The sequence below is a fragment of the Danio rerio genome, chromosome 3 (genome assembly GCF_049306965.1).
Source record: "Danio rerio strain Tuebingen ecotype United States chromosome 3, GRCz12tu, whole genome shotgun sequence".
NCBI classification, from domain to species: Eukaryota; Metazoa; Chordata; class Actinopteri; order Cypriniformes; family Danionidae; genus Danio; species Danio rerio.
Window position 1 is genome coordinate 5,786,366 of NC_133178.1, and position 26,135 is coordinate 5,812,500.

The 26,135-nt window shown below is 38.2% G+C and overlaps 1 protein-coding gene across 29 annotated transcripts in view; it reads right to left on the reverse strand.

The window, feature by feature from the left end:
* The window catches only part of wu:fb44c10, a 78,819-nt gene that overhangs the window by 24,242 nt on the left and 28,442 nt on the right, over positions 1-26,135 (reverse strand). For 2 of the 29 annotated variants that reach the window (XM_073943981.1, XM_073943980.1), the window contains exons 1-4: positions 11,100-11,228; positions 10,245-10,350; positions 4,473-5,610; positions 719-824 (exon numbers count right to left, since the gene is read on the reverse strand). In XM_073943981.1, the coding sequence (XP_073800082.1) occupies positions 4,484-5,610; positions 10,245-10,350; positions 11,100-11,225 (1,359 nt within the window). In that variant the 5' untranslated portion in view covers positions 11,226-11,228 and the 3' untranslated portion in view covers positions 719-824; positions 4,473-4,483. Of the gene's footprint in view, positions 1-718; positions 825-1,353; positions 1,540-2,815; positions 5,611-10,244; positions 10,351-10,892; positions 10,988-11,099; positions 11,319-17,891; positions 19,284-23,716; positions 23,863-24,522; positions 24,618-24,729; positions 24,836-26,135 lie in introns of those variants that run through there. The other 27 variants (XM_073943989.1, XM_073943988.1, XM_073943991.1 and 24 more) reach the window with 26 other exon arrangements.

Consider the following 26,135-nt stretch of genomic DNA (forward strand, 5'->3'; position numbering starts at 1 on the left):
ATTTACAATGAAACAGCTCCAGATTAACATTTCATTTCGCAGGGTGTGTGGTGGTGGTGGTGGTGGGGGGGGGGGGTGTTACATGTGTTTACATGGACATCTGTAGTCAAATTCCTTTCCAAATTATTAATTTGTGGACTTTAACTGCAGTTTGGCACTTTCACTTTCATTCAGGAACATTTCATGCATGCCCCCAGTGCCGAATGAGATATTGGATGCAAGGAAGTGCTGGAAGTGTAGTCTTAATGGAATGTTTGATACCACATGGTGAATGAGGGGAAAAAAATGCATTTATCTGTAACCTTAATGCACTTGGTAGGTACCGTCAGAAAGCAGTGTATGTATAGACTATCCTTTCATAAAATGCTGTGAAAATCCTACACGTAGTTTTGATTGCGGTCTCTACACGTTTACATTCAGAGAGCAGAATTTACAGCTGATCTTTCAGCCTATAAAAGTGTAATGATATTAACATACGGTAAACTTAGTAACTAAATCATTTTGACTAAGGTCCTCCTTAAAACACTGAAAGAAAACTAAGACCACTGACCGATCACTTACCAAATCTGTAGAGACAGGACAATCAACCAATTTTCACCTTTTTTGTGAAATATATATCCAAATAGTGTTTATAGCAGCATGGAACACATATATGACTGTCAACAGCTCAAATAGTGTTTTGTGACACTTTAATGAAGAATCAGGAATAAACACCAACCGATTTGTTGTTCAGTATCTTCAGGTTTAATTCTGCAGGGTTCTGGATCACTCATGTTCTCGCTGTCCTTCAGTAAACTCTTCACTTGATCCTGATGGGAATATTCCTGCATTTATAACAGAAACTCTTGCATTAAATATTCAGCATATAATTAACAATCATAACTGTTACTTAAACATCATTAATTGTATTAAAAACATACAAACAACAACAACACTGATAAAAAGTCTTATAAAGTCTTTCAGTCTGATCAATGATAAATGTTTATAAAATGTGTTTTCTGGAGGAATTTTACAATATTTACCTCAAAATATTCCCTGGATTAAAACACTCTCTAATATCATTTTAAAAATACATCCTATTAAAATATGTTTTACCATCAAAATAATAATAAACAGTCAATATTCAATATAATCAGCATTAAGCTACCTCTTATGAATGAATTAGATGGAGACACAAATGAAAGGTGTCCAGATAACCCGTGAGTAAGACATTACAAGAGTGTTTACAGCGTAGCATCGAGCTAAAAACAAGAGAGTATATTAGCATTGAGCACACATGTTAAAGCGGTTCAAACCGCAAGATAATTCCCGCAAGTCTGCGAACGCTACTATAGTCAGATATCATACACTTACTCTGAACAGACGAACAACACCCGTAACAGAAGAGGAATTAAACCAATTAATCCTCAAACAGCAAAGTTCTGCTCTCTCCGATCTCTGCCTCAGAATAAGCGCTGTGGGCGGGATATTTGCCTGCACCCTGATAAGCGAAAGCTGATTGGCTGCCTGTAGCTAGTTCTGAGAAAGATGATTGGCTGCCTGTAGGTTCAGAAGAAAGCGGGTATTCAGTCAGGAGAAATAGTAAGTGGTTTGTTTTTGGAGTGCACCTATTATGAAGTGTTTTGGGTTGACTTTATATTTTCTTTAAAATATTTAAACTGCGTTAAGCGTTTTAGAATGTAGAAACTTAATTTAGCTTAGCATAAGCTTAATTTTAACTTGTTTTCATGTAACAGAGTCAGGGCTAATGTTATATTTCAGTCAGGATAGCGTGAAATTTGCATCTTAACACCCTTATCTTGGTTTTGTGTGATAAATTCAGAAAATATGAACTGATAAAGAAGGTAAGAAACATAAATAAGGAACGAAACATATACCCATGACAAGTGTTTTGTTGACCGTGGTAATGCCCTGTTAAAGGTAAAATTGGCCTGTGATAACTGTTATATATATATATATATTTGTTATTTTTTCATTATTATTTGATATTTTATCATTAGTCGGTGAGTCGCTGATCTATCATGATAAACATGCGTTAGCAGCGACAGTATTTATGTTCAGTTCCGTTTTTAGTGCTCTACCGTAATACTTAGTGTATGAGCGATGCCGAAATACCTTGCTGGCTTAAATGACTGTTCTTTTTGACAATAAACAAATATCTTTACAATTGAAAACAATTAAAATATTTAAATATTGCAAAAATTATTATTTTCTACATAAATATAAAAACCACTGCCTCCATACCTTCATCATCTCGGGGGACTTTTTCCAGTTTATTCAAGACAACTTGCTTTTGTATAATATTATTATTAGCATTAGTATTATTTATTATATGCATATTTATATTTGTTTTATTAAAAACAAGCTTAGATTTGTCCACCTGTCAGGTTTTGGACCATATGGGGCATATTACTCAGTTTTTGACCATACTTTGTTAAGGCCGATTTATACTTTGTCGCAAAGCCCTCGCCGTGGCCGTTGCTGATGCGCACCTCTTAAAAATGTAACTACATGTCGAAACGATGCGTAGTGCAAGCTCTGAAATTGGTCGGCTTGGAACAGTTGACGGGTGTGGGCAGAGGTGAGAGCCACACGAGCCAAATGCAGTGAGTGTTTACAATGTGGAGTCCCGTGAAGGAGCTCCAGATGGAGACTGCTCTTTTGTGTTTACCTTATGGTTGAAGTTGTTGCACGTCCGCCGGGTCCTGCCTCAAAATAAATGAGTTTGAGCCACTTGTACATTAAGGTAGCGTAAAAAAAAAAAAACACCAGCGAAGAAACTCGACACAGAGAAATATGAACACCTACTGCCAGCTAGCGTTTCTGAAGTTTTATTGCAGAGCAACACAAACAGTTCACTGAAGTATAAATGCACAGCCACGTACACTGCATGGGCTGTGGGTCACGCCAATCACTTGACGCAGAAGTGTAAACCAGGCTTTATTATTGTTCATTTATTTGTTTTCTGGAAAATAAAACGGAAATTAGAAATAGTTTTGAAATAAATCTTAGCACCTATCAAGCTAAATATGTAGGCTAATAGATGTCTTCAGTGTAGTGCGTTTCTTATCCCGAAAGAGACAGAGAAAGTGAAAGTAAAGAAGCCGAATGGAGGAGGTTAGTTCTTTATCCTCGCGCTGCAGATGCTCTGTTTAACTGTTTTCTCGCTAGTGAAGCATTCAGTTTTTCCAATTTTAAAGTCCGCCATGTAACTAGCAACTGCGCCATGGCTTGATGCAACCAAAGAGCTTAAAATGACTAAGAGGCGACATTCAATAGAACGTTCCATTGCAACAGCAGCGCCCAGCAACAGCCCCGGATTCCACCATTTTGGAGTAAAGGCGGTCGGCTGTCCATTGGATTTTATTGCTGTCGCAATGGCAAGCAGCTGCTTTGTTTTTATTTATTTATTTATTTAAAAAGCACATTAAAGCCGAGATACAACCTGAAAAACGACAATACAACACTTACTATCACAATCATGAGAAATTATAATAGTTTATTTTACAGACTTATAATATGCTGCTGTTCTATTGGAATGTGGCTGTTTCCCCAAATTGCACTAGAGTGTCGCCTATTTTATGTTCAATTTTGAAATAAAAAAATCGAGTTTTTGCCATATCATCCAGCCCTACTCTTCATGTGTATATGATGGTGCATTGATCGTCTAAATCTCTTCCCACACTGAGAACATGTGAATGGTCTCTCCAGTGTAGGCATGGACTGGTATAAGATTCTGACGGTATGCTAACCTTGGATAAAAATATCACGGTTTGATGGTATTGTGATTACTGCTCTAATAAATGCTCTTTTTAAATGTCTGGGTAAAAAACTAAAACTTTTCCACCTTTGAACAATATATTTTGAGAAACATTTAAAATATTGTGGAGCATTAAACATGTCAGGCTGAATAATTCAAATGAATCATTGACTTCTGCTGTCTTCATTAGTCTTCATTATTTTCAATTTAAAAAGACAATTTAGATATATTTTGTGCTGGAGATACTGTTGTACTAAACACAAAACGTAAATAAAATTAAATTAAATAAAAAATTTGACATATTCACCTTATTCTCCACATACGAGAGGGCACAGCCATTTGAATTATTTTGGCTCGAGACTTGCGATCTTATTCACTTCCATTCATTTGTATATGTTAATAACAGCTCGCTCTGCTGCTTGATGTTGCAAACGTGATATTTTTTCTTATTATATTATTCTATTTTCCCTGTATAGTCATGCATAGTATAGTCATATAGTATAGTCATTGTTTTTAGAGCAAGTAGTTTGACCTCTTTCTAATATTTAATATTTCTAGTCATTTCTCCCATAGGCAGCTGAATCAGAGATTATAAAACAATTGCAAAAGCGAGCACACTTCCGCATTGAAGAATAAGATCAACACCATAGGAATGTTATAGCAGAAAATTGTGGTGGTTTTAAAACCTTGACTTTTCCAAACTGCGGTATACCTTGAAAACGGTTATCGTCCTATGCCTTCTCCAGTGTGGATCCTCATGTGTAGATTAATCGATGGTAAATGGCTGAAACTTTTTCCACACTGAGTGCATGAGTATGGTTTCTCTCCAGTGTGGATCCTCATGTGTAGATTAATCGATGATGAATGGTTGAAACTCCTTCCACACTGAGGGCATGTGTACGGTTTCTCTCCAGTGTGGATCCTTAGGTGTTGCTTAAGGTTGGATGGTTGGCTGAAACTCTTCCCACACTGAGTGCACGCGTATGGTTTCTCTCCAGTGTGGACATTACTGTGTAGTTTAAGGTGTGAAGACTGGCTGAAGGTTTTCCCACACTGAGTGCATGTGTATGGTTTCTCTCCAGTGTGGATAATCACATGTTGATTAAGTTGTGCTAACTGGCTGAAGCTCTTCCCACACTGAGAACATATGAATGGTTTCTCTCCAGTGTGGACCTTCATGTGTTGATGAAGGTTTGACGAGATGCTGAAGCTCTTCCCACACTGAGAACATGTGAATGGTTTCTCTCCAGTGTGAATCCTCATGTGTCTATAAAGGTTTGATGAGACGCTGAAACTCTTCCCACACTGAGTGCATGTGTATGGTTTCACTCCAGTGTGGACCTTCATGTGTTTATTAAGACTTGTTGAAAAAACGAAACTCTTCCCACACTGAGTGCAAGTGAACGGTTTCTCTCCAGTGTGAATTTCCTTGTGTTTATTAAGTCTTGATATTTGTCTGAAACCCTTCCCACACTGAGTGCAGGTGAATGGTTTTTCTCCAGTGTGGATCTTCATGTGTAGTTTAAGGTTTGAAGACCGGCTGAAATTCGTCCCACACTCAGTGCATGTGAACGGTTTCTCTCCGGTGTGGATCCTCCTGTGTTGATTAAATTGTGATGACTGGCTGAAACTCTTTCCACACTGAGTGCATGTGAATGGTTTCTCTCCAGTGTGGATTTTCTTGTGTTTATTAAGGGTCGATATATGTCTGAAACTCTTCCCACACTGAGTGCAGCTGAATGGTTTCTTGTCTCTCGTTTTCAAAATACCGCAATTCTGTAAATTAGTTTTTTCCTCAATTTTGATATGATGTTCCTCCTCTTTACTCGCCACATTCTCTTCAATTAGGTCTGAAATAAAAAAAAAAACAGGTTTTTATTAAGTCTATAAACTCTCGTCAAAAGGTACTAAAAACATCACTAAAATAAGCTGCAATTTTAATCCTATTTAGTTACAGTGCAAAAAAAAAAGCTTCTACCTTTTATATGGAGTATAGTGTGTGTGTGTAAGAGAGAGAGACAGTGTAAGACAGACATTTGAACACTTACCTTGATATGTTTGAAAAATAAAGAATCCACCTCAGCTCTCATTGTATTTCTTAGAGGTGTGAACCTATACTGGTCTCACCGTTGGGTTACGATTATCATGTCATCGATTCGGTTCAATTCGATATCTCGGTGCATTGACGATGCTTTCCATATACAGTGTTATATTTTAGGGGGGAGGCTATAACATGCTGTCTGTATAAACACACAGACACACAGCACCACACTGTCTCTCATTCAAACACATTCAAAAACATAGACAGCATCAAACATACAAACAAACACACACGCACACGCACACACACACTTAAGCCCTTGCAACAGGGAGAGCTCGCGCTGAGCGGAGGAGAAAAACGAAAAAAAAAAAAAAATAAAAAATAAGCACTTTTCCGACGGTCCCTTACTGAGAGCTCCTCTCAGCGCGAGCTCTGCCGGCTAAAGTAAACGCAGACTGCGAGGGCTTAAACGGAGCAGTGCTCGTAATGTCGAGCGAAAAAAAAGAAAGACAGCTGTGAAACATAACCAGCTTTGTCTTTCTGTAGGAAACACTTTAGATCTTTTTAGGGTAAGAGGTTTTTGAGTTATTGCCGTCTGTAACTGAATGTGTGTCAGGAAAATCGAAAACAAAACCAACTGAACCGCGCTCCTTTCTGGCGCCCCCCTGGATGTACAGCGCCCTTAGCATTTGCCTATGGTGCCTATGCCATGGGCCGGCCCTGAGTTGGCTGAGTGTTGTAAATACTCGCGCTCACCTCCCTCGCGACAGAGCACATAGGAGATTAATGACGTCAATACATAATAACCGATTATGATTATTACGGAATCGATACCGAATTGTCTGTGTCTGCATCGCGGTGCACCGAAGAAACAATTTATTTTGACATCCCTAGTATTTCTGCAAGTACGCTATAATTTGTAGGATACACCATAGAACTCTATATAACAGCCCAAAATTCACAGGCCTATCTAAAGGGTTAATGTAGCCAACTGATGATCAACAGTAATAATAACAAATTGTACCACTTCACAACTGGGAAAAACCCCCAAGAATCACAAGTGCATCATGGCTTTGAAATTAAAAATATGTGATTATAACAGTCAATGGGCCAGAAACAGTCACAAACTTATTGAAAGAGTAGTCAATTTGAACAATACACAAGGATTCACTGAGCCTTTTTGAAAACAAATGTTTTCTAGTTAAGTAATCTGCATGGAATTATTTAAAGGAAAACAAAACACAGGAGCACATAGCCCTATGTGAAGTTTTCCCACTGTTAAAACAACTGGTTTAATCACACCTGAGTACAATTTCTCTATAGCCACACCCAGACCTGATTACTGTCACATCTGTTAGAAATTACCTAAATAGGACCTGCCTGACAAAGTGAAGTAGACCAAAAGAGCCTCAACAGCTAGACAACATGTAGAGATTCAAAGAAATTTGAACACAAATCAGAAAGAAAATACTTCTGGTCTGGAAAAGGTTATAAAAACATTTCTAAAGCTTTATGACTGCAGTGAACCCCTGCAAAAGTCATTATCTAGTCAATCTTCCTAGGAGTGAGCGGGTGGCCAAAATTACCCCAAGAGCATCGACAACTCATCCAAGAGGTCACAAAAGACCCATAACAACACCTAAAGACGTGCAGACCTCACTTTCCCCAGTTAAGGTGAGTGTTCATGACTCCACCATAAGAAAAAACTGGGCAGAAATGTAGCAGAGCTCCAATAAGAAAACCACTGCAGAGCTGAAAGAACATGAAAGCTTTGGTTTGCCAGAAAACATCTTGATAATTTTTCCAAGACTTCTGACAAAGGTTAAACTTTTTTTTTTTGCAAGGCGTGTGTGCCGTTATGTATGGCATAAAAGTTGCACTGAAGTTCAGAAAATAAATATCAAAGCAACAGTAAAATGTGGCGGTGGTAGTGTGATGGGCATATCACAATGAAATTATGATATCCCACACAAAATATCCTAAAGGAGAGCGTCTGGCCATCTGTTACTGACCTCAAGCTGAAGCCAACTTGGGTTCTGCAGCAGGACAATGATCCAAAGCACACCAGCAAGTGCACTTCTGAATGGCTGAAGAAAAACTAATTAAACAGTTTCGAGTGGCCTAGTCAAAGTCCTGACTTGAATCCCATTGAGATGCTGTGGCATGACCCTAAAAAGCCGGTTCATGCTCGAAAAATGAGGTGAAATTAAACAATTCTGCAAAGATGAGTGGCCCAAAAATCCTAAAAAGCGTTGTTACATACGAAAACACTTGATTGCTGTTGTTGTGGCTAATGAAGAGTTCAGATGGCATGATTTTAGCCCTGATTTTGACTCGCCGACAGGTTTTGAGAAATTGTAGACATATGCCTGAAATCACAGGCAAATCGGTGCTCATTCACGCGAGTAACAATCACACAGTGTGAACTATCAAAAACATGATCTAAGAGAAGAGCAGATGAGTCGCCCATGAGATATTTGGCGTGCTTAATTATCTGGAGCTTTTGCCGGTTCAAATCATGCCGTCTGAAATGTGTTCTGATTGAAAATAACATCTTGATTACCTACAGCCAATGAGAGGGCAGCATCCACGAGTTTGGGTATCTGCAGCGGGAGGTTGGGGGAGAAGTTAAAAGGGCTTCTTTTCAAGGAATTTGGACCCAAGAAATGGAGGAAAAACTAGTGTAAATTTGGCAATATCACAACTAGGTTGAAAAAGAAAAAGTCGAAAAATTGCTAATTCCCTTTAAAGGCAGGTGAGCAAAATATTTTCTAGCACACTAAAGGCTTCTTTCTCATGATGTAGTTAATAATAAAAGATATACTACATGACCTTAAGTTGTTTCCATGTCACTTCTCGCGTGTGTTTGGTTGTGAGACGTAGTTTGTGGACTGAGACAAAGGCAATTCTTCTTATTCTCAAGTCATGCAGTGTGAAACCCCTTGTCGCCGATCCATCTTGCAGTGTAAACAAATCAGCGATGAACGCTACAGCAGCTAGTCATGCAGTGAGAAAACATCTGTGACACGTCTATTCTAAAAACCCTGCAGTCAGAACTCAGCATTAGCTGACCAATCAGAGCTCACTGAAGGCGGATCTTCAGAGGAACCAGGAAATATGGTATTTGTTTTTACGCTAGCTGAGTAGCAGTGTAAAATTCAGGTAAGATATGTGAAAAAATAAGGTGATATTTTACAAATGAAGCAAGAGCACACACTGTTTTGCACCGGTTGTTGCTAGATTGGATATGGATGCAGCTGGAAGATAACGAGTTTAACGGTTTACATTATTTATTTATTTCCAAATTAGCAACATATGGCTATTTCGTGGCAAAATGGACACACATTAAATATTACATGATAAAAACAAATCCATATTTCAATAAAAAAGTTACTTAGACATATATATATAAATTATAAATAGATAAAATTATCCACACAAAAAATATCCAAAAGTTAAATATGATATTCCAGTTTAACTTTTGATAAATAATTTAAGATTCTTCCTGGTGGTACCTTTTTAAAAATGTCCAAAGTACTCTCCTTAAAGAAAATGTTTTTAATTGGTATTAAAACTTCCACATTCCAACTAAATATGTTTGATAGTAAGAGCAGCCTGATAATAATTTAAGTGGTGCTTCGTTATGCAGTAAATATAAATGTGTCAACCTAGACTGTCCAGTTCCAGATCTAGTATAGACAGTTTGATCATGCCTGGTCACAAAATTATAACTTGCTAAGTGTCTTTCATTTATTTTCGAGTCATTCATTCATTTTTTTGTTGACTTAATACCTTTATTAATCCGGGGTTGCCACAGCAGCATGAACCACCAACTTATCCAGCACGTTTTTATGCAGCAGATGCCCTTCCAGCCGCAAACCATCTCTGGGAAACATCCACACACACACTCATTCACACTCATACACTATGGACAATTTAGCCTATCCAATTCACCTGTACCGAATGTCTTTGGACTGTGGGGTAAACCGGAGCACCCGGAGGAAACCCATGCGAACTCAGGGAGAACATGCAAACTCCACACAGAAACGCCAACTGAGCCAGCTGAGGCTCGAACCAGTGACCTTCTTGCTGTGAGGTGACAGCACTACCTACTGCGCCGCCTATTGTAGCACAGTTTGTGCCTAATACAATGTTATTAGACTTTAGCCCTAATATAGTGAAATAATTAATAATAATATTAATGTATTAATAATAATATCAAATGTTTAACAAATCTCCTTTTACTGAACATTTGTTCAATTAAAAGACAACTGAGCTTCAGTCCCTATTTGTTACCTTGTGAATAGAAAGTGTATTTACTTTTTTCTGTCTTTACATAAAATAATTTGTTTTTATTGTGCTTGTTCAATGAATCAGATAAAGCTTTTCGTCATTATTGTTCTTCAGGCTTATTAATGAAGAAATAAAGGAATAAACACCAACCTATTTGTTGTTCAGTATCTTCAGGTTTAATTCTGCAGGTTTCTGGATCACTCATGTTCTCGCTGTCCTTCAGTAAACTCTTCACTTGATCCTGATGGGAATATTCCTGTGTTTATAACAGAAATTCTTGCATTAAATATTCAGTACATAATTAACAATCATAACTGTTTCTTAAACATCAATAATTGTATTAAAAACATACAAACAACAACACTGATAAAAAGTCTTTCAGTCTGATCAATGATATTGTAAAATTCTTCCAGAAAACACATTTTTAAAACATTTTCCTCAAAATATTTCCTGGATTAAAACCCTCTCTAATATCATTTTAAAAATACATCCTATTAAAATATGTTTTATCATCAAAATATTCTCACACAAGCTACAAATAGGTGTTTCTCCCCTGTTCAATAAATGTGTGTGTAAGTCTTGAGTGGCCGATTCTACATCTCATGTGTGCAGCGTGATCATGTCTCTGATTGCTTACATTTATCTCTCAATATTTTAATGAATTAAGTGTTTTATATTATTATACTAATCCTAAATTCTGCTTTACTGCAAAATAAAGCGTTTGCGTCTCTTCAAGAGTTTACACGAGCATATGTTCAGTTAAACAGTCAATATTCAATATAATCATCATTAAACTACCTCTTAGTGAATGAATTAGATGGAGACACAAATGAAAGGTGTCCAGATAACCCGTGAGTAAGACATTACAAGAGTGTTTACAGCGTAGCATCGAGCTAAAAACAAGAGAGTATATTAGCATTGAGCACATATGTTAAAGCGGTTCAAACCGCAAGATGATTCCCGCAAGTCTGCGAACGCTACTATGGTCAGATATCATACACTTACTCTGAACAGACGAACAACACCCGTAACAGAAGAGGAATTAAAAATATCAAACGTCAAACAGTAAAGTTCTGCTCTCTCCGATCTCCGCCTCACAATAAGCGCTGTGGGCGGGACGTTTGCCTGCATGCTGATTAGCGAAAGCTGATTGGCTGCCTGTAGCTGGTTCTGAGAAAGCTGATTGGCTGCCTGTTGCTCGTTCTGTGAAAGCCGATTGGCTGCCTGTAGGTTCAGAAGAAATGCAGGTATTCAGTCTGGAGAAATAGTAAGTGGTTTATTTTGAGAGTGCACCTATTATGAAGTGTTTTGGGTTGACTTAATAATTTTTTAAAATGTTTAAGCTTGTTTGATGTCTAATATGCCTTAATTGTTTAAATGAAACTTACTGAAGGATGTTAAAGTGATTTTTACACCACATCTGCACTTTGAAATGGCGTCAACAGCTGGAGGTTTGTAGGGCACAGCATGTTGCTGCAATGTTTACAGTGCTGGTCCTATACTTACAGGTTTCTTCCCACAGCAGCCTCGATTTGATTCTTTAAAATGGCGGCCACGTGAAATTAGCGTATGAGAAGTGTTTAGTTGACACCATGGTAATGTCTGCTATCAATCTGAGGTAAAACTGGCCTGTAATATCTAATAGTCTTATTTTAATCTTTTTTTTTTTTTCAAATCGGGGCCAAATTAGTGTAAGGTTTAAAGGGCTCTTGTTTTATAGTTCCACATCAGATGGACATGAAAAAGGTTTAGTTGACAATGTTGGGATGTCTAATCAATCTAAGGTGTAGCTGCTCATGAAATCAATTTGCTTTAATTGGTTTACCCTTTTGAATACTGTGCCAAAGTAGAATCGTTTATAAGAATTTAATGGCTTTTATTTTGTAATTATTGATAAAGCAATTCTCAATTCTAGTTATTTATTTGCATTAATTTGTTATTTTTCCATTATTATTTAATAATTTATATTCAGTGAGACGCTGATCTATCATGACAAACAAGCATTAGCAGTGACAGTATTTGCGTTCAGGTGTTTTTAGCGCTCTACCGTAATAGAGTGGAGGAACTATGACGTCAATTTGTATGCAAAAACCCGAAAGCGAGTTAGCATTTTAGCACTTCCGGTTCCCTCGTCCCAAAGTCAATGGGTTTTTTGAATGGGGTTTCAGTAAAATCGCTTAAATAAGGTCCGTGGCTAACACCAACTCAAGATACTTTCCTGTTTTGTTCTGCGACATAAAACACATCAGTCACAGCACACTCTTGAGTTTTTAATTCGGCCATGCTTCTTTAAAAAGACGGTTGCTATCAAGTTGCTAAATGGGACTACAGGCGGTGTCGGAGACATTATACGTCATTGAGCTGATCTGGTCTGGAGCGCAGCTTGCTTGTGTTGGGCGTTTGGATTCATCTGTTTTTTATGTATTTTCATTAATAGTATTTTATAGTTTGTTGTATTATTCTAATTAAGAATTCAGATTTTGTGTAGATAATTCCTTCACATGTAAAGGCTGTCGAGACAGATTCATTTGTTGATCATTTATTTTAATTAAACGATATTATGAAGATACTGCTCACCAATGCAGCAGCCTGTTTCTTTACTGCTCTCAGTAATGCAAACGTGTGAATAAATGTGTAAAAATACATGCATGTTAACTGTCATTTTAACGTGATCAAGTGATTTCTCGTCTTTTTTTCTTCATCTGAACACATTTAACTGCAGTATTTACACTCCTCCATAAAACGTATAGCAGATGTGACTGTATGAGCTGCTTTTCGCTGTACGTCGTGACATAAAAGGAATATTGAATGTTGCTCTGTGTCCATGATGATGGAACTTGCAGGCATTTGATTGACTTGTTTCTCCTCACGCCTCATTTCTGTCATCTGTTTAAGGTAAGCAGGCTGTGTGCGCGAGCGATACACTTATTTAAATATGTCTCATAATAATACTATATAGGCATAATTATACACATTTTTAAAACGTTTAGAACAACTGCAAAGCAAAACAGATGTATTTCCCACGTAAAAACGATCCAAAAGGCACAAAGGTCTATGTGTGTTTGCGTATTTATTAGTTCATAATATATACCATGGATTATAATATAATAAACAGAGAGATTAACTCTTTGTCATGGACATTATTTCTAAGAATAAGCTTGATAAGTCGTCTGTAGCAGGGTGGGGCTGACGTCATGACGAGCACCCCGGGGGCTCTGTAGTCCGTTTATAGCCTAATGTTAGCTTTTCAAGTCTTGCGTTTGCATTTAAGATCCAAAAGTGCTCAAAGTTGTATTTTCGTGTGAGGATTATCCGACTGGACAAAACGTGTAAGTGTAATGAACGGAGTTTGAACACCGAGCTTATTATTTGCAATCTTCGAAAACCCAATGGGAAAATCCTATAGGAATTTTCATGAGGGAACCAGTTTTATGCTAGCAGCCGATTAGCCTACAAAGTGACGTCATAGTTCCTCCACTCTATACGCAGTGTATGGGCGAATGCTGATGCTTCTTTGCCATCTTGTTCAGACACTAAAGAACTTGCTGAAACTTTTAACTCTGCTTGTCATTTTGCTTTAAATGAAGTTGCTCTTAAATTTAAGAGGTCCAGGGTTAATTAAATTCCACAGCCCTGGTTAAATTCATCAACCCGTACTCTCAGGCATAAATGCAGAAGGGCTGAGCACAGGTGGAAAAAGGATGGGCTTCAGGTTTCCAACCAGATTTTAAAAGACTGCCTAAATGAATATCAGGACTTGGTCAGTAAGGCTAAATCTAAATTATCTTCAAATTTGATTGTTAAAAGTGATTGCTTTAAAACCACAAATTTAGTTCTTAACCCTGCTCTTTGCTCTGCTCCTGTTGTCAATCTGGAGACGTGTGTAACCCCCACCAATCCTACATCACCCAACCCGCTCCGAGCTGGTATCGAACTGGCAGCCTTCCTCATGAGAGTCGGTCACTCTACCGAGAAGGCTAAAGACCATGGCCTCTAGTTTCTGTCGCTTAGAGGTCAGAGGAGTGAGGTGTACCTGCACAGCACACACTAGCTGACCTTTCCCTTAACCACACTCCTATCCGGGTCACGACACCAATGTAACCCTGCTGGTCCTACGCCACCCAACCCACTCCGAGCTGGTATTGAACCGGCGACCTTCCACGTGGGAGTCGGTTGCTCTAAAGCCTGGTTTATACTTCTGCGTCAAGTGACCGGCGTAACCCACGGCTGTGCATTTATTCTTCTGCGCGCTGTCTCTTTTGGTCTGCATTAACACTTCCGAAACGCTAGTTGGCAGTGAGGTGTAAATGTTCCACTGTGTCGAGTTTCTTCTCTGCTTTTTTGCTTTTCCTGAACACTTCCTGGATTCACAAGTGGCTCAAACTCGCTCATTTTGAGGCAGGAACCGGCGGACGTGCAACAACTTTAACCATGAGGTAAACACAAAACAAAACTTTCCATCCGGAGCTCCTTCACAGTACTCCACACTTGTAAACAATCACTACATTGGGCTTGCGCCATTCGCGCGGCTCTCGGTCCCGCCCAGACTCGTCAGCGCTACCAAGCCGACCAATCACAGCGCTTGCGCTACGCGTCGTTGCGACGTGTAGTTACATTTTTTTGAGAGGTGCACGTCAGCGACGCCGACGGCCACGGCAAAGGGCTATGCGTCAGCGCCGTAGCATACGCTGGCGTTTGACGCAGAAGTATAAATCAGCCTTAACAAGGAGGCTAAAGACCATGGCCTCTAGCGTCTAACCCATATCAAACACACCTGCCTGTAATTATCACCCGGTGTTCAGGTCCTAATTAATTGGTTCAGGTGTGTTTGATATGGGTAGCAACTGAAATCTGCAGGAAGGTGGCTCTCCAGGAACAGGGTTGGCCACCCCTGCGCTACACTGTCAGGCTTTAACATGGTCACATTCTGTTGAGATTTTTTTCTGAACTCATTTAGTGGCATGTTTCGATCGAGGAGAATCCAAAGAGAGAGAAAAAAAAAATTGACGCAAATTTAGCAGATAACGCCAAAAACAAGCAGAAAGCAATGAGAGACGTATATTTCCCTGGCCTGCCGTGTGTTGCGCACAGCTTGCTGTGCATGTATGGCAAGCCATTTTTACATTTAATCTATAACCCGTACTAGTATCTATTTTTATGTTACTTGTGCTTATTTTTTAGATACAGGTATCGTTTCCATTAATTACAAGTACTTATTTATTAGATTTATAAATATACTAGACAGGGCTTAACAATAAGGACTGCCCAGGGCTGGCGTGAGAGACGCTTGGGACAGTAGACAGGATCATTACTGGCCCGATTGGGACAGTGCTGCCTTGACACTAACATTTAATTTGTCTGCGACTATTTGTCAGTTGTGTGCATTTTAAGTTTGTGCTTTTAAGTCTTAAGTGTGTATGAGTGAACAGGCCCTTTTTGAAAATACCGGTAAATTCGTTCGGGTTATTTTCTGGAAAGAGAAGTTGTAACATTACCGGTAATTTGCCGGAATGCTGCGCTGTGTGAAAGCATAAGGAAGATTGCCGGAAAGAGCGCGTGCACGTCTAGAACGTGCTGACGTGAGACGTCTGCTTTAGCCAATCAGAACAGTCAGACGCGTTTACGCCCGCGCGGTTTATGAGAATAAAAGCCTTTGAATATTTTCCCAGACGCATTTAGCTGCTAGATGTTAGTCAGATCACGTTTATATGTTCATCTTAATGCCAACTGTGTAAATCATAAGATGCTTCCAGCACTGGAACATATTATGAACATCTCGAAATGCGAAAGTGATCCTCCATATGTTTTCATTGAAGTTGTTCTCAATATTGATCATCCACAGAGTTTGTAATGTACTCAAATGTTTACAAATACAAGCGCAGCCGTTTAAGGCTCATTTGTGGTGAATGATGTCAGAATTTACCGGTATTTTGGAATGGATGTGTGAATGCTCTTTTCCGGAAAATTTCCGTAACGTCCTCGCCTGTGTGAACAGCGCTTTTTTGAATATACCGGTAAAGTCGTTCCGGAAATTTTCCAGATATTTACTGGTATCACTGTGTGAAAGGCGCTATTGTCAGGGGTCTAGGAAACAGTGTTAAGCGCACAGCACTTTTTTTTGTTTGGTAAAACTATGGTTTAGACTTTAGCTTTTTCAAGAAACCCATTCAGTCAAGGAGGATGCTAAATTGTGGAGATCTCAATGGGGACTGATATGCGGATGTCTCATGGGACAGAACGGTCAGCAGTTGTCGTTATTTTTAAAAGCAAGTTTTGTGGGAAGATTTTGCATTTTGTTAGTGATGATAAGAGTCACTTTCTATTGCTTGTTGCATCACTTTGGCAAAATATTTCAATTGTAGTAAATATATACGGGTACAACACTTCTAAGAAGAATATAAATTTTATTGAACCAGATCAGTGATAAAATTCAATATTGGGTGGACAAATTTCCTAAATCTTTCATTATTTTGGGCGGAGACTTCAATATGGTAATAAACGGTGAATTATATAGGTTTTCCTCCAGAGCCGCCTCTACAAATTCAATTCTAAATATTTTTCTGTTGAGATTTTCTGTTGTCGAGATCTGGAGAGAAAAAAAATCCACAACAGAAACTCTACACATGGTGCAGCAAGGATGATTCTAAACAAATCTCGAATAGACTTTTGGTTAGTTTCTCAGAGCGCCGCTAGTAACTGTAAATCAATTGATATTAGGGCTGGGCGATTTAGCAAAAAAAAAAAAAAGAATCTAGGTTTTTTTATAAAGTTTGACCGATTCACGATTTCAATTTTTTTTTATGTGTTACTAGTCTTCTCAAAACATTACAACAACATGACTGAGGCTGGGCGGCTCCGGTGTGTGTTTAGAAACCTGTTTAGAATTCTAAAATCCATGGCGCTGCGTGGTGCTGCGCGGTGGAGAGGCGCTTCTGGTGTGCTTTCTGCTTCATACAGAGAGTGAACCAAAGCGCATTGGTGCCATTATAATGTATTAATTATATATATTTTTTTAAAATCACGATTTTTCGATTTGATTCAAAATTAAATCGTCTTAAAACGTAAATTCGAATTAATCGAAATAAAATCGGAAAAATCGCCCAGCCCTAATTGATATCCACGCTTCTCCGCTTACAGATTACCGTGATGTTTCTCTTGGAGTTTGTCTCTCTGCAAAATTAAACAATTCTTTGCTCCAGTCTGAGGATGTTAAAAAGGATATTGTAATATTGATTGAAAAACACTGGAGCAGAGCTTGTGAAAACCAAATCTGGCAACACAACCAGCATATTCAATCACCAGAATAAGTATCACCTCCCCCCCTTCCCCCCCCAAAAAAACCTTGAAAGTTTCACAATTATTTTAGACTTGCTGGAAGTTGTTGTGTATATTTTAGTTTATGTTTTGCACATTTAATTCACCTCTTAATGCCAGACCTTAAACAGATTAGTCTTTTTAAATGTATTTTTCTATTTGTTTTAATTTAAGGTCAAATGCGTCATCTGTTTCTGTTAATAAACAATATATTAAATTGTAATTTAATCAACCGTCTAATTTTTGTTGCATCAGTCATTGTTGGGATAATAACTTTTACCGATTGAATCATAAACAACTTAATCGATTCTTCATGCGTGTATGATGGTGTGTTGATCGGCTGAAACTCTTCCCACCCTGAGGACATGTGAATGGTCTCTCTGCAGTGTAGGCAATGGCTGGTATTAAATCATAGTTTGACGTTATTGTGCTTACTGCTCTAATAAACACTCTTTATAAATTTCCGGGTAAAAAACTACAACCTTTCCCCTTTTGAACACAAAATATTTTAATTTGAGAAACATTTAAAATATTGTGGAGCAGTAAACATGTCAGGCTGAATAATTCAAATGAATCATTGACTTCTGCTGTCTTCATTAGATTTAGAAACACAGATTTACTTAAAATTTAAAAAGACAATATAGATATCTTTTCTGCTGGAGATACTGTTGTACTTAAAAAAATGTGAAAAATTTTGGCGGTTTTAAAAACCTTGACTTTTCCTAACTGTGGTATACCTTGAAAACAGTTATTGTCCCATGCCTGCTCCAGTGTGGTTCCTCATGTGTTGATTAAGGGATGATGATCGGCTGAATTTCTTCCCACACTGAGTGCATGTGAATGGTTTCTCTCCAGTGTGAATCTTCATGTGCTGATTAAGGTTGGATGATCGGCTGAAACTCTTCCCACACTGAGTACATGTGAATGGTTTCTCTCCAGCGTGGATCCTCAGGTGTAGATTAAGGAGTGAAGATTGACAAAAGCTCTTCCCACACTGAGTGCATATGAATGGTTGCTCTGTGGTGTGGATAATCATGTGTTGATTAAGCTGTGATGACTGGCAGAAACTCTTCCCACACTGAGCGCAAATGAACGGTCTTTCTCCAGTGTGGATCCTCATGTGCTTATTAAGGTTCGATGATTGGCTAAATCCCTTCCCACACTGAGAACATGTGAACGGTTTCTCTCCGGTGTGGATCCTCATGTGTTGAGTGAATTGTGATGACTGGCAGAAACTCTTCCCACACTGAGTGCATATGAACGGTTTCTCTCCAGTGTGGATTCTCATGTGTTTACTAAGGTATGATGAGAAGATAAAGCCCTTCCCACACTGAGAACATGTGAATGGTTTCTCTCCAGTGTGGATCTTCATGTGTTTATTAAGGAGTGATGATTGGCTGAAGCTCTTCCCACACCGAGTGCAGGTGAATTGTTTCTCTCCAGTGTGGATATTCATGTGTAGTTTAAGGTGTAATGGTTGGCTGAAGCTCTTCCCACACTGAGAACATGTGAATGGTTTCTCTCCAGTGTGGATCATCATGTGTTGATTAAGGTTTGAAATTTGTCTGAAATTCTTCCCACACTGAGTGCAGGTGAATGGTTTCTCTCCAGTGTGGATCCTCATGTGAATCTTAAGATCGCCTTTTCCTCTACAACTCTTCCCACACTCAGTGCATGTGAATGGTTTCTCTCCAGTGTGGATCTTCATGTGTCTATTAAGGATTGATGATTGTCTGAAGCTCTTCCCACACTGAGTGCAGATGAAATGACTCTCGTCTCTTGTTTTCAAAATACCGCAAGTCTGTAAATGATTTTTTTCCTCAATTTTGACATGATGTTCCTCTTCTTTACTCACACAATTTTCTTCAATTAGGTCTGAAATAAAAAAAAAAGTTTATTAAATCTTTAAAACTCTCATCAAAAGCCAAAAGGCACCAAAACATTGGCTACACAAACTGTAATTTTGATCTTAACCAGTTAAGCTCTGGGGCTATTTGGGGTAATTCCATTGAATTTGGCCTTCCGAATTAAAAAGCTTCCCATACCCACATGCAGTGATGTAAATACAAAAGTTTGGTATCATTTGAAAGGAAACCCTTTGAAATTTCATAAAATACAGTTGAAATTGAAAACAATTGTTGTATATATTGTCTGTGTTATAATAAACTCACAAAAAAGGCGTTTTTTTTTTTTTTTTTTTGGAAATGTGCAACTTAGTATTGGAGAATTGCAGCACCCTGGAAACAATTTTATTTCTTTCCAGCAGGTGTGAGCAAACACAGGAAAAAGGGAAATTTTCTTTATAATAATTTATGTGAGAATAATTCCATTCCAACTGCAAGAAGGAAAAATGCCATTTTTTTTATTTCCACCTACCTATATTTGAAGTCTTCCCATACCCCAATACAGTACAATAAATGCAATATTTCAATGTAATTTTACAGAAAACCCTTTGAAATTACAAAAGGAACTGCTGAAAGTGATAAATATTATTATAGATGTTGTCTGTCCTATGATGAAACACCTCAACACAAACCGCTTTTAGTTTGTTTTGTTCTAAAGCCGGATTTAGAAAGGTGTATAACTCAGGCCCTGTATGCTCCATCAAACTGCAGACTGTTTTGATTGTTACCAGCATTTGTCAGGAGACACTAGAAAAAAGACATTTGTTTTTATCATGTAGTATGCAATAATTATGTTAGTTCAACTGAAGGGTGGGAAATCACAACTTTTTTGCGTCTGATCTGTGACTTTTATGCACTGTTTTAGACACCCCTCTTCCTGTTTGTCATGCAATATCTCAGTCACTGATTGGCTGATTAAGGCTCACGATACATCAGCATAAAGCGGAGAATCTCTCCTTTCCAGTGATATGTAATTCATCTGGGTTGAAGCTTCATAGGTCGAAGCTATCATATTTTCCCGAATTTTGGAATATCATGACCCTAATTTGTTGCATTATGCATTTACAAGACACAGCAGGGGTTTACTGATGCACACTTCCTCAGAAAACGCTGAAAATGTACTCATTTTGCAGAGGACAACCTAAGGTAAAAGATGATGTAGCTTGTTTGGCTATCTGTGCTAGCTCCGGCAGCTCATGGAGCAAATGATCAATAATTTCCCTTGTATGTTTACAAAAAAACGAGTTTATACTTTATGATTCATTCAAAGATATGTGACTGTAAATCAATAAAAATAACGATGGATCCTTATTATTGGGAATGAGAGCTTTAATTCGATGTATTACTTGCCATTGTGTGTCTAATATTAGCGATGTGAAAAATATGCATACTGAACAAAGAACATAATCGGGGGGGTTGAGATATTATACATCGAGTGTAAATTAAGTGTAAATAACTTTGTTACAGTACAACAAATATTAAAGTGATGTGCATCAGTTGAAAATAGACATTTTAAGCTTCACCCAGTAGGTCATATGGTGTTATTGATGCAGACAGACCTCTTAAAGAGCCCATATTATGGGTTTTTGAAAATTCCCCTCCATGTAGTGTGTAACACAGCTCTAAGTGAAGTGAAGTGAAATATCCAGCTAAGGCTTAAATCTGTAAGAATACAGTGTTTAAAACGGTTGATTCATCTATAAAAGAGTCGACTCATAGTGCTTCAAACGAGTCGCCTTGATACCGATTCATTAGGCATGACGTACGAACGAAACTAAGTTATTCACGTGCACGCGCAAACCCGGGAGATTTCAAACCTGAGGCCCCGCCCTCTGACGCAGAAACCCAGACACACACACACACACACCCACAAACACACGCACACAAACACGCCGGTCGATTGAAGTCACACTGCAGATGGATATATTGAGTCTCTACCCAAAGATGAAACATCAGCATTATAACCAAGCAGTTGGAAACTACTGGAAACTTCTGGAAACTACATGCTACAAAGAATACTTCATCAGCGTTTGTTAAAGGAAGGATCAGTAAAGAGTAACTTACTGATGGACGTCAGGATGGGTTTCCATTTCTCAAGTGTAAGTACGTGCGATTAAAGTTGCCTCGTTGAATCTAGCTTGCAAATGTATTTGTATTTGTAACTTGTAACCGCGTGTACTGTATCAGGTTAACTGGCTATATTCTCTTATCGCGTGCAAAGTCACGTTAAAAACGCGACGCGTGCTGCTTTGTTTATGGAGCTCCGTGGTAGAGGTCTGCCACGCGGCTGTCCCCGCGCCAGATTTCTGCGGCGCGGGAATAAATTTCCGAATAAATCGCGGGAGCGGTCGGTAACGGGTTTAATTTGGGACGGGAGCGGGCTGTCTAGCAATATCACGGATATTGTTATGCGAATGAGAAAGAGAGAGTCTGCTTGGTGCTTGTGTGTGTGTGTGTTAGTGCGCACGCGCTCGTATGAGAGAGAGAGAGAGAGAGAGAGAGAGAGAGAGAGAGAGAGAGAGAGCGAGAGCTTTGTGTGCTTGGTGCTGTGTGTGTGTGTTTACACAGACATCTTGGCTGTCTGGACTGTATAGCTGGGTGACTTTTGGTTGTGTTCTCCCCCACTCTAGCGGGATCGGGCGCGGCGGGCAGAAAACGGAGCGGGTTCTCAGGCTAAAACCTGGCGGGTGCGGGCGGAAGCGTTGTCGTCCGGAGGTGTGTGTGTGTTTTTGTGTGTGTGTGGCAGCTAAACTCCACGCCTACACTATGGAGCGTGTATGAACTGTGATTACTTTTATATTGCTGATTAGCTATTGGCCATTTCACTCTCTGACTGAAGGCAGTCGACCAATAGCAACAGGCTGTCATTGGTCCAATCAGCGCAGATTAGCTTCACGCTAAGGAGGGGTTTGGGAACAAATGAATCACTGGACGATTCATACAGGAGTCGCTGGGATAATTAGGTAAAAATAAATGCAGATTATAAGACCATGAAAGTGTTTTTTGACCTTGCATGCATATTAGACTGTTGTTGGAGACCCTTACAACCAAGATATGACCCTATTTCATGTATAATATGGGCTCTTTAAACCTATAGTTATTCCTCCGATGACGTAATTTTGTCCCCGGTACCGGGCACGCAGAGTTTAAGTGGTTAATTCTGTAATTTTAATTCTGTAGATCATCAGTTACAGTGCAAAAAAAAAAAAGCTTAGTTTCTACATTGTATATGGAGTATAGTGTGTGTGTGTGTGTGTGTGTGTGTGTGTGTGTGTGTGTGTGTGTGTGTGTGTGTGTGTGTGTGAATCTACCTAATATCAAACCCAGAGAGCTGTAAGGAAATTCCATGAGCCAAGACCACGTGTATGTTCAGACACTAAAACAATAAACTTTTGAATCTAAAAAGAAGATCAGCGAGGAAAGCAGTTGTTCAACTGTCTCGATCGTGCATCCTGAGCCCCCCTCTCAGCCCTGGACTTTACCATCTCCACCAGAGCAGCTCACACACATTCCACACAGAATGTCCATGTTTAATATGGTGTACCTTGTGGCTCTATACTCACGTTTGTTGTCATTTTAAATGTCCCTGTGTGATTGGTAAAGTGGTCCTAATTTCACTATAATATTTCACAATTTGTATATGTTGATCTGGGTTTCGGCTTTGATAAGATCTTTGCCAAATGCTCCACTCCAGGGTAAATGTTCTTCACATCAACTCCTGACCAGGCAAGGTGCTTGATGAAGATTTTATTGTCTTGAATTTATGATGGTTTGTTGTGATTTGAGTATCTGTGGGATTCTGTAGTCAGGATATCCTGTTCAGTGTTGAGTCTCTGAGCTCTGCATCAGGTTATGCTGCAACGCTCTTCTACACGGTCGGGTATTAATCTCGAAATCTTAAAGGAATCTTTGGGTAATTGATGTTGTGCATTTCTGCGTTGGCTGATTTTGTTTAATTATGTGAATTGGAATGGAAAATATTTGCCTGACAAATAAATGTAAAAGTCTTGTTTAACTCTAATATCTTTGTAAAGCTGCAGTCACACATGACTTTTCTTCCCAAAGACTTCCATTCATACGCACGCAAATGCATCAGACTGAAAATGCAGGGTCATGCGTTAAGTTTAAGAACATGAAAACAGCACAAATGTCAGGGAATACCAACATGTTTCCTCAGACCCCAGACAGAGGGTTAAATGTTAAACAAATCTCCTTTTACTGATCATTTAATTAAAACATGGGAATAAAAGACAACTGAGCTTCAGTCCCTATTTATTACCTTTACTTTTCTCTGTCTTTATATAAAATCATTTCCTTTTTGTGCTTGTTCAATAACTCAGATAATGCTTTTGATAATTATTGTTCTTCAGGCTTATTAATGAAGAATCAGGAATAAACACCAACCTATTTGTTGTTCAGTATCTTCAGGTTTAATTCTGCAGGGTTTTGGATCACTCATGTTCTCGCTGTCCTTCAGTAAACTCTTCACTTGAGCCTGATGGGAATATTCCTGCATTTATAGCTGAACTGCAGAAGGAGAAAGAGCTTCACTGTAGGAGTAGGGACAAATCAGCCAATATTAAAAATACTTAATTTTTTTTCTAACAAACACATTAGTTTTGCTTATATTTATTATTTAATATTTTAATGCCATATTAGCAGCATTGGCTATATTCACGAAAACACTTGCATTAAATATTCAGCATTTAATTTACAATCATAACTGTTTCTTAAACATCAATAATTGTATTAAAAACATACAAACAACAACACTGATAAAAAGTCTTATAAAGTCTTTCAGTCTAATCGATGATAAATATTGTAGAATTTCCCCAGAAAACACATTTTCCTTAAAATATTTCCTGGATTAAAACACTCTCTAATATCATTTTAAAAATACATCCTATTAAAATATGTTTTATCATCAAAATATTCTCACACAAGCTACAAATAGGTGTTTCTCCCCTGTTCAATAAATGTGTGTGTAAGTCTTGAGTGGCCGATTCTACATGTCATGTGTGCAGCGTGATCATGTCTCTAATTGCTTACATTTATCTCTCAATATTTTAATGAATTAAGTGTTTTATATTATTATACTAATCCCAAATTCTGTTTTACTGCAAAATAAAGCGTTTGCGTCTCTTCAAGAGTTTACACAAGCATATGTTCAGTTAAACAGTCAATATTCAATATAATCAGCATTAAACTACCTCTTAGTGAATGAATTAGATGGAGACACAAATGAAAGGTGTCCAGATAACCCGTGAGTAAGACATTACAAGAGTGTTTACAGCGTAGCATCGAGCTAAAAACAAGAGAGTATATTAGCATTGAGCACATATGTTAAAGCGGTTCAAACCGCAAGATAATTCCCGCAAGTCTGCGAACGGTACTATAGTCAGATATCATACACTTACTCTGAACAGACGAACAACACCCGTAACAGAAGAGGAATTAAACACATAAAACGTCAAACAGCAAAGTGCTGCTCTCTCCGATCTCCGCCTCAGAATAATAAGCTTTGCCTGCACGCTGATTAGCGAAAGCTGATTGGCTGCCTGTAGCTGGCTCTGAGAAAGCTGATTGGCTGCCTGTCGGTTCAGAAGAAATGCGGTTGTTCAGTCAGGAGAAATAGGTGGTTTGATTTGGTAGTGCACCTTTTATGAAGTGTTTTGGGTTGACTTTATATTTTCTTAAAAATGTTTAAACTACATTAAGAGCTTTAGAATGTAGAAACTTAATTTAGCTTTGCATTAGCTTAATTTTTAACTTGCTTTCATGTAACAGAGTCAGGGCTACCGTTATATTTCAGTCAGGATGGGGTGACATTTGCTTCTTAACACGCTTATCTTGGTTTTGTGTGATAAACTCAGAAAATATGAACTGATAAAGAAGGTAAGAAACATAAATAAGGTAAGAAACATATACCCATGAGAAGTGTTTATTTGACACTGTGGTAATGTCCACTATCAATCTAAGGTAAACTGGCCTGTGATATCAGGTTTTATTTATATATTGGAATCAGAATCAGAAAGAGCTTTTTTGTCAGGTATGTTCGTACATATGAGGAATTTGTTTCCGTGACAGAGCTTCTACAGTGCAACAGAATTACAGAGACAGGACAAAAAAAAAAACATAATAAATATATAAAAAAGCACACATATATATATATATATATATATATATATATATATATATATATATATATATATATATATATATATATAAATCAGTGCCAAACAGTGTTTTTATTTAAAGGGTTTAAAGGGCTCTTATTTTATAATTCAGCATCAGATGAGTTTAGATGACACTGTGGTAATGTCCACTATCAATCTGAGGTAAAACTGGCCTGTGATATCTAATAGATTTATATATACATATAATCATGGTGTTTTGTGTAAGGTTTAAAGGGCTCTTATTTTGTAATTATACATCAGATGGCCATAAAAAAAAAATTTAGTTTACACTGTGCGAATGTCTACAATCTAAGATGTAGCTGCTTGTGAAATCAATTTATTTCATTGTTATACCTTTTTGAATACTGTGACAGCAGTATCATTTAAAAGATTTTAATGGCTTTTACTTTGTAATTACGGATAAAGCAGTTTCGAAATTCTGGATATTTATTTGCATTCATTTGTTGTCTTTTCTGTATTATTTGATATTTTATCATCAGTCAGTGAGACGCTGAACTATCATGACAAACATGTGTTAGCAGAGACAGTATTTGTGTTTAGTTTTTAGCGCTCTACTGTAATACACAGTGTATGAGCGACTGCAGAAATACCTTGGCGGCTAGAATGACTGTTCTTTTTGACTTGGC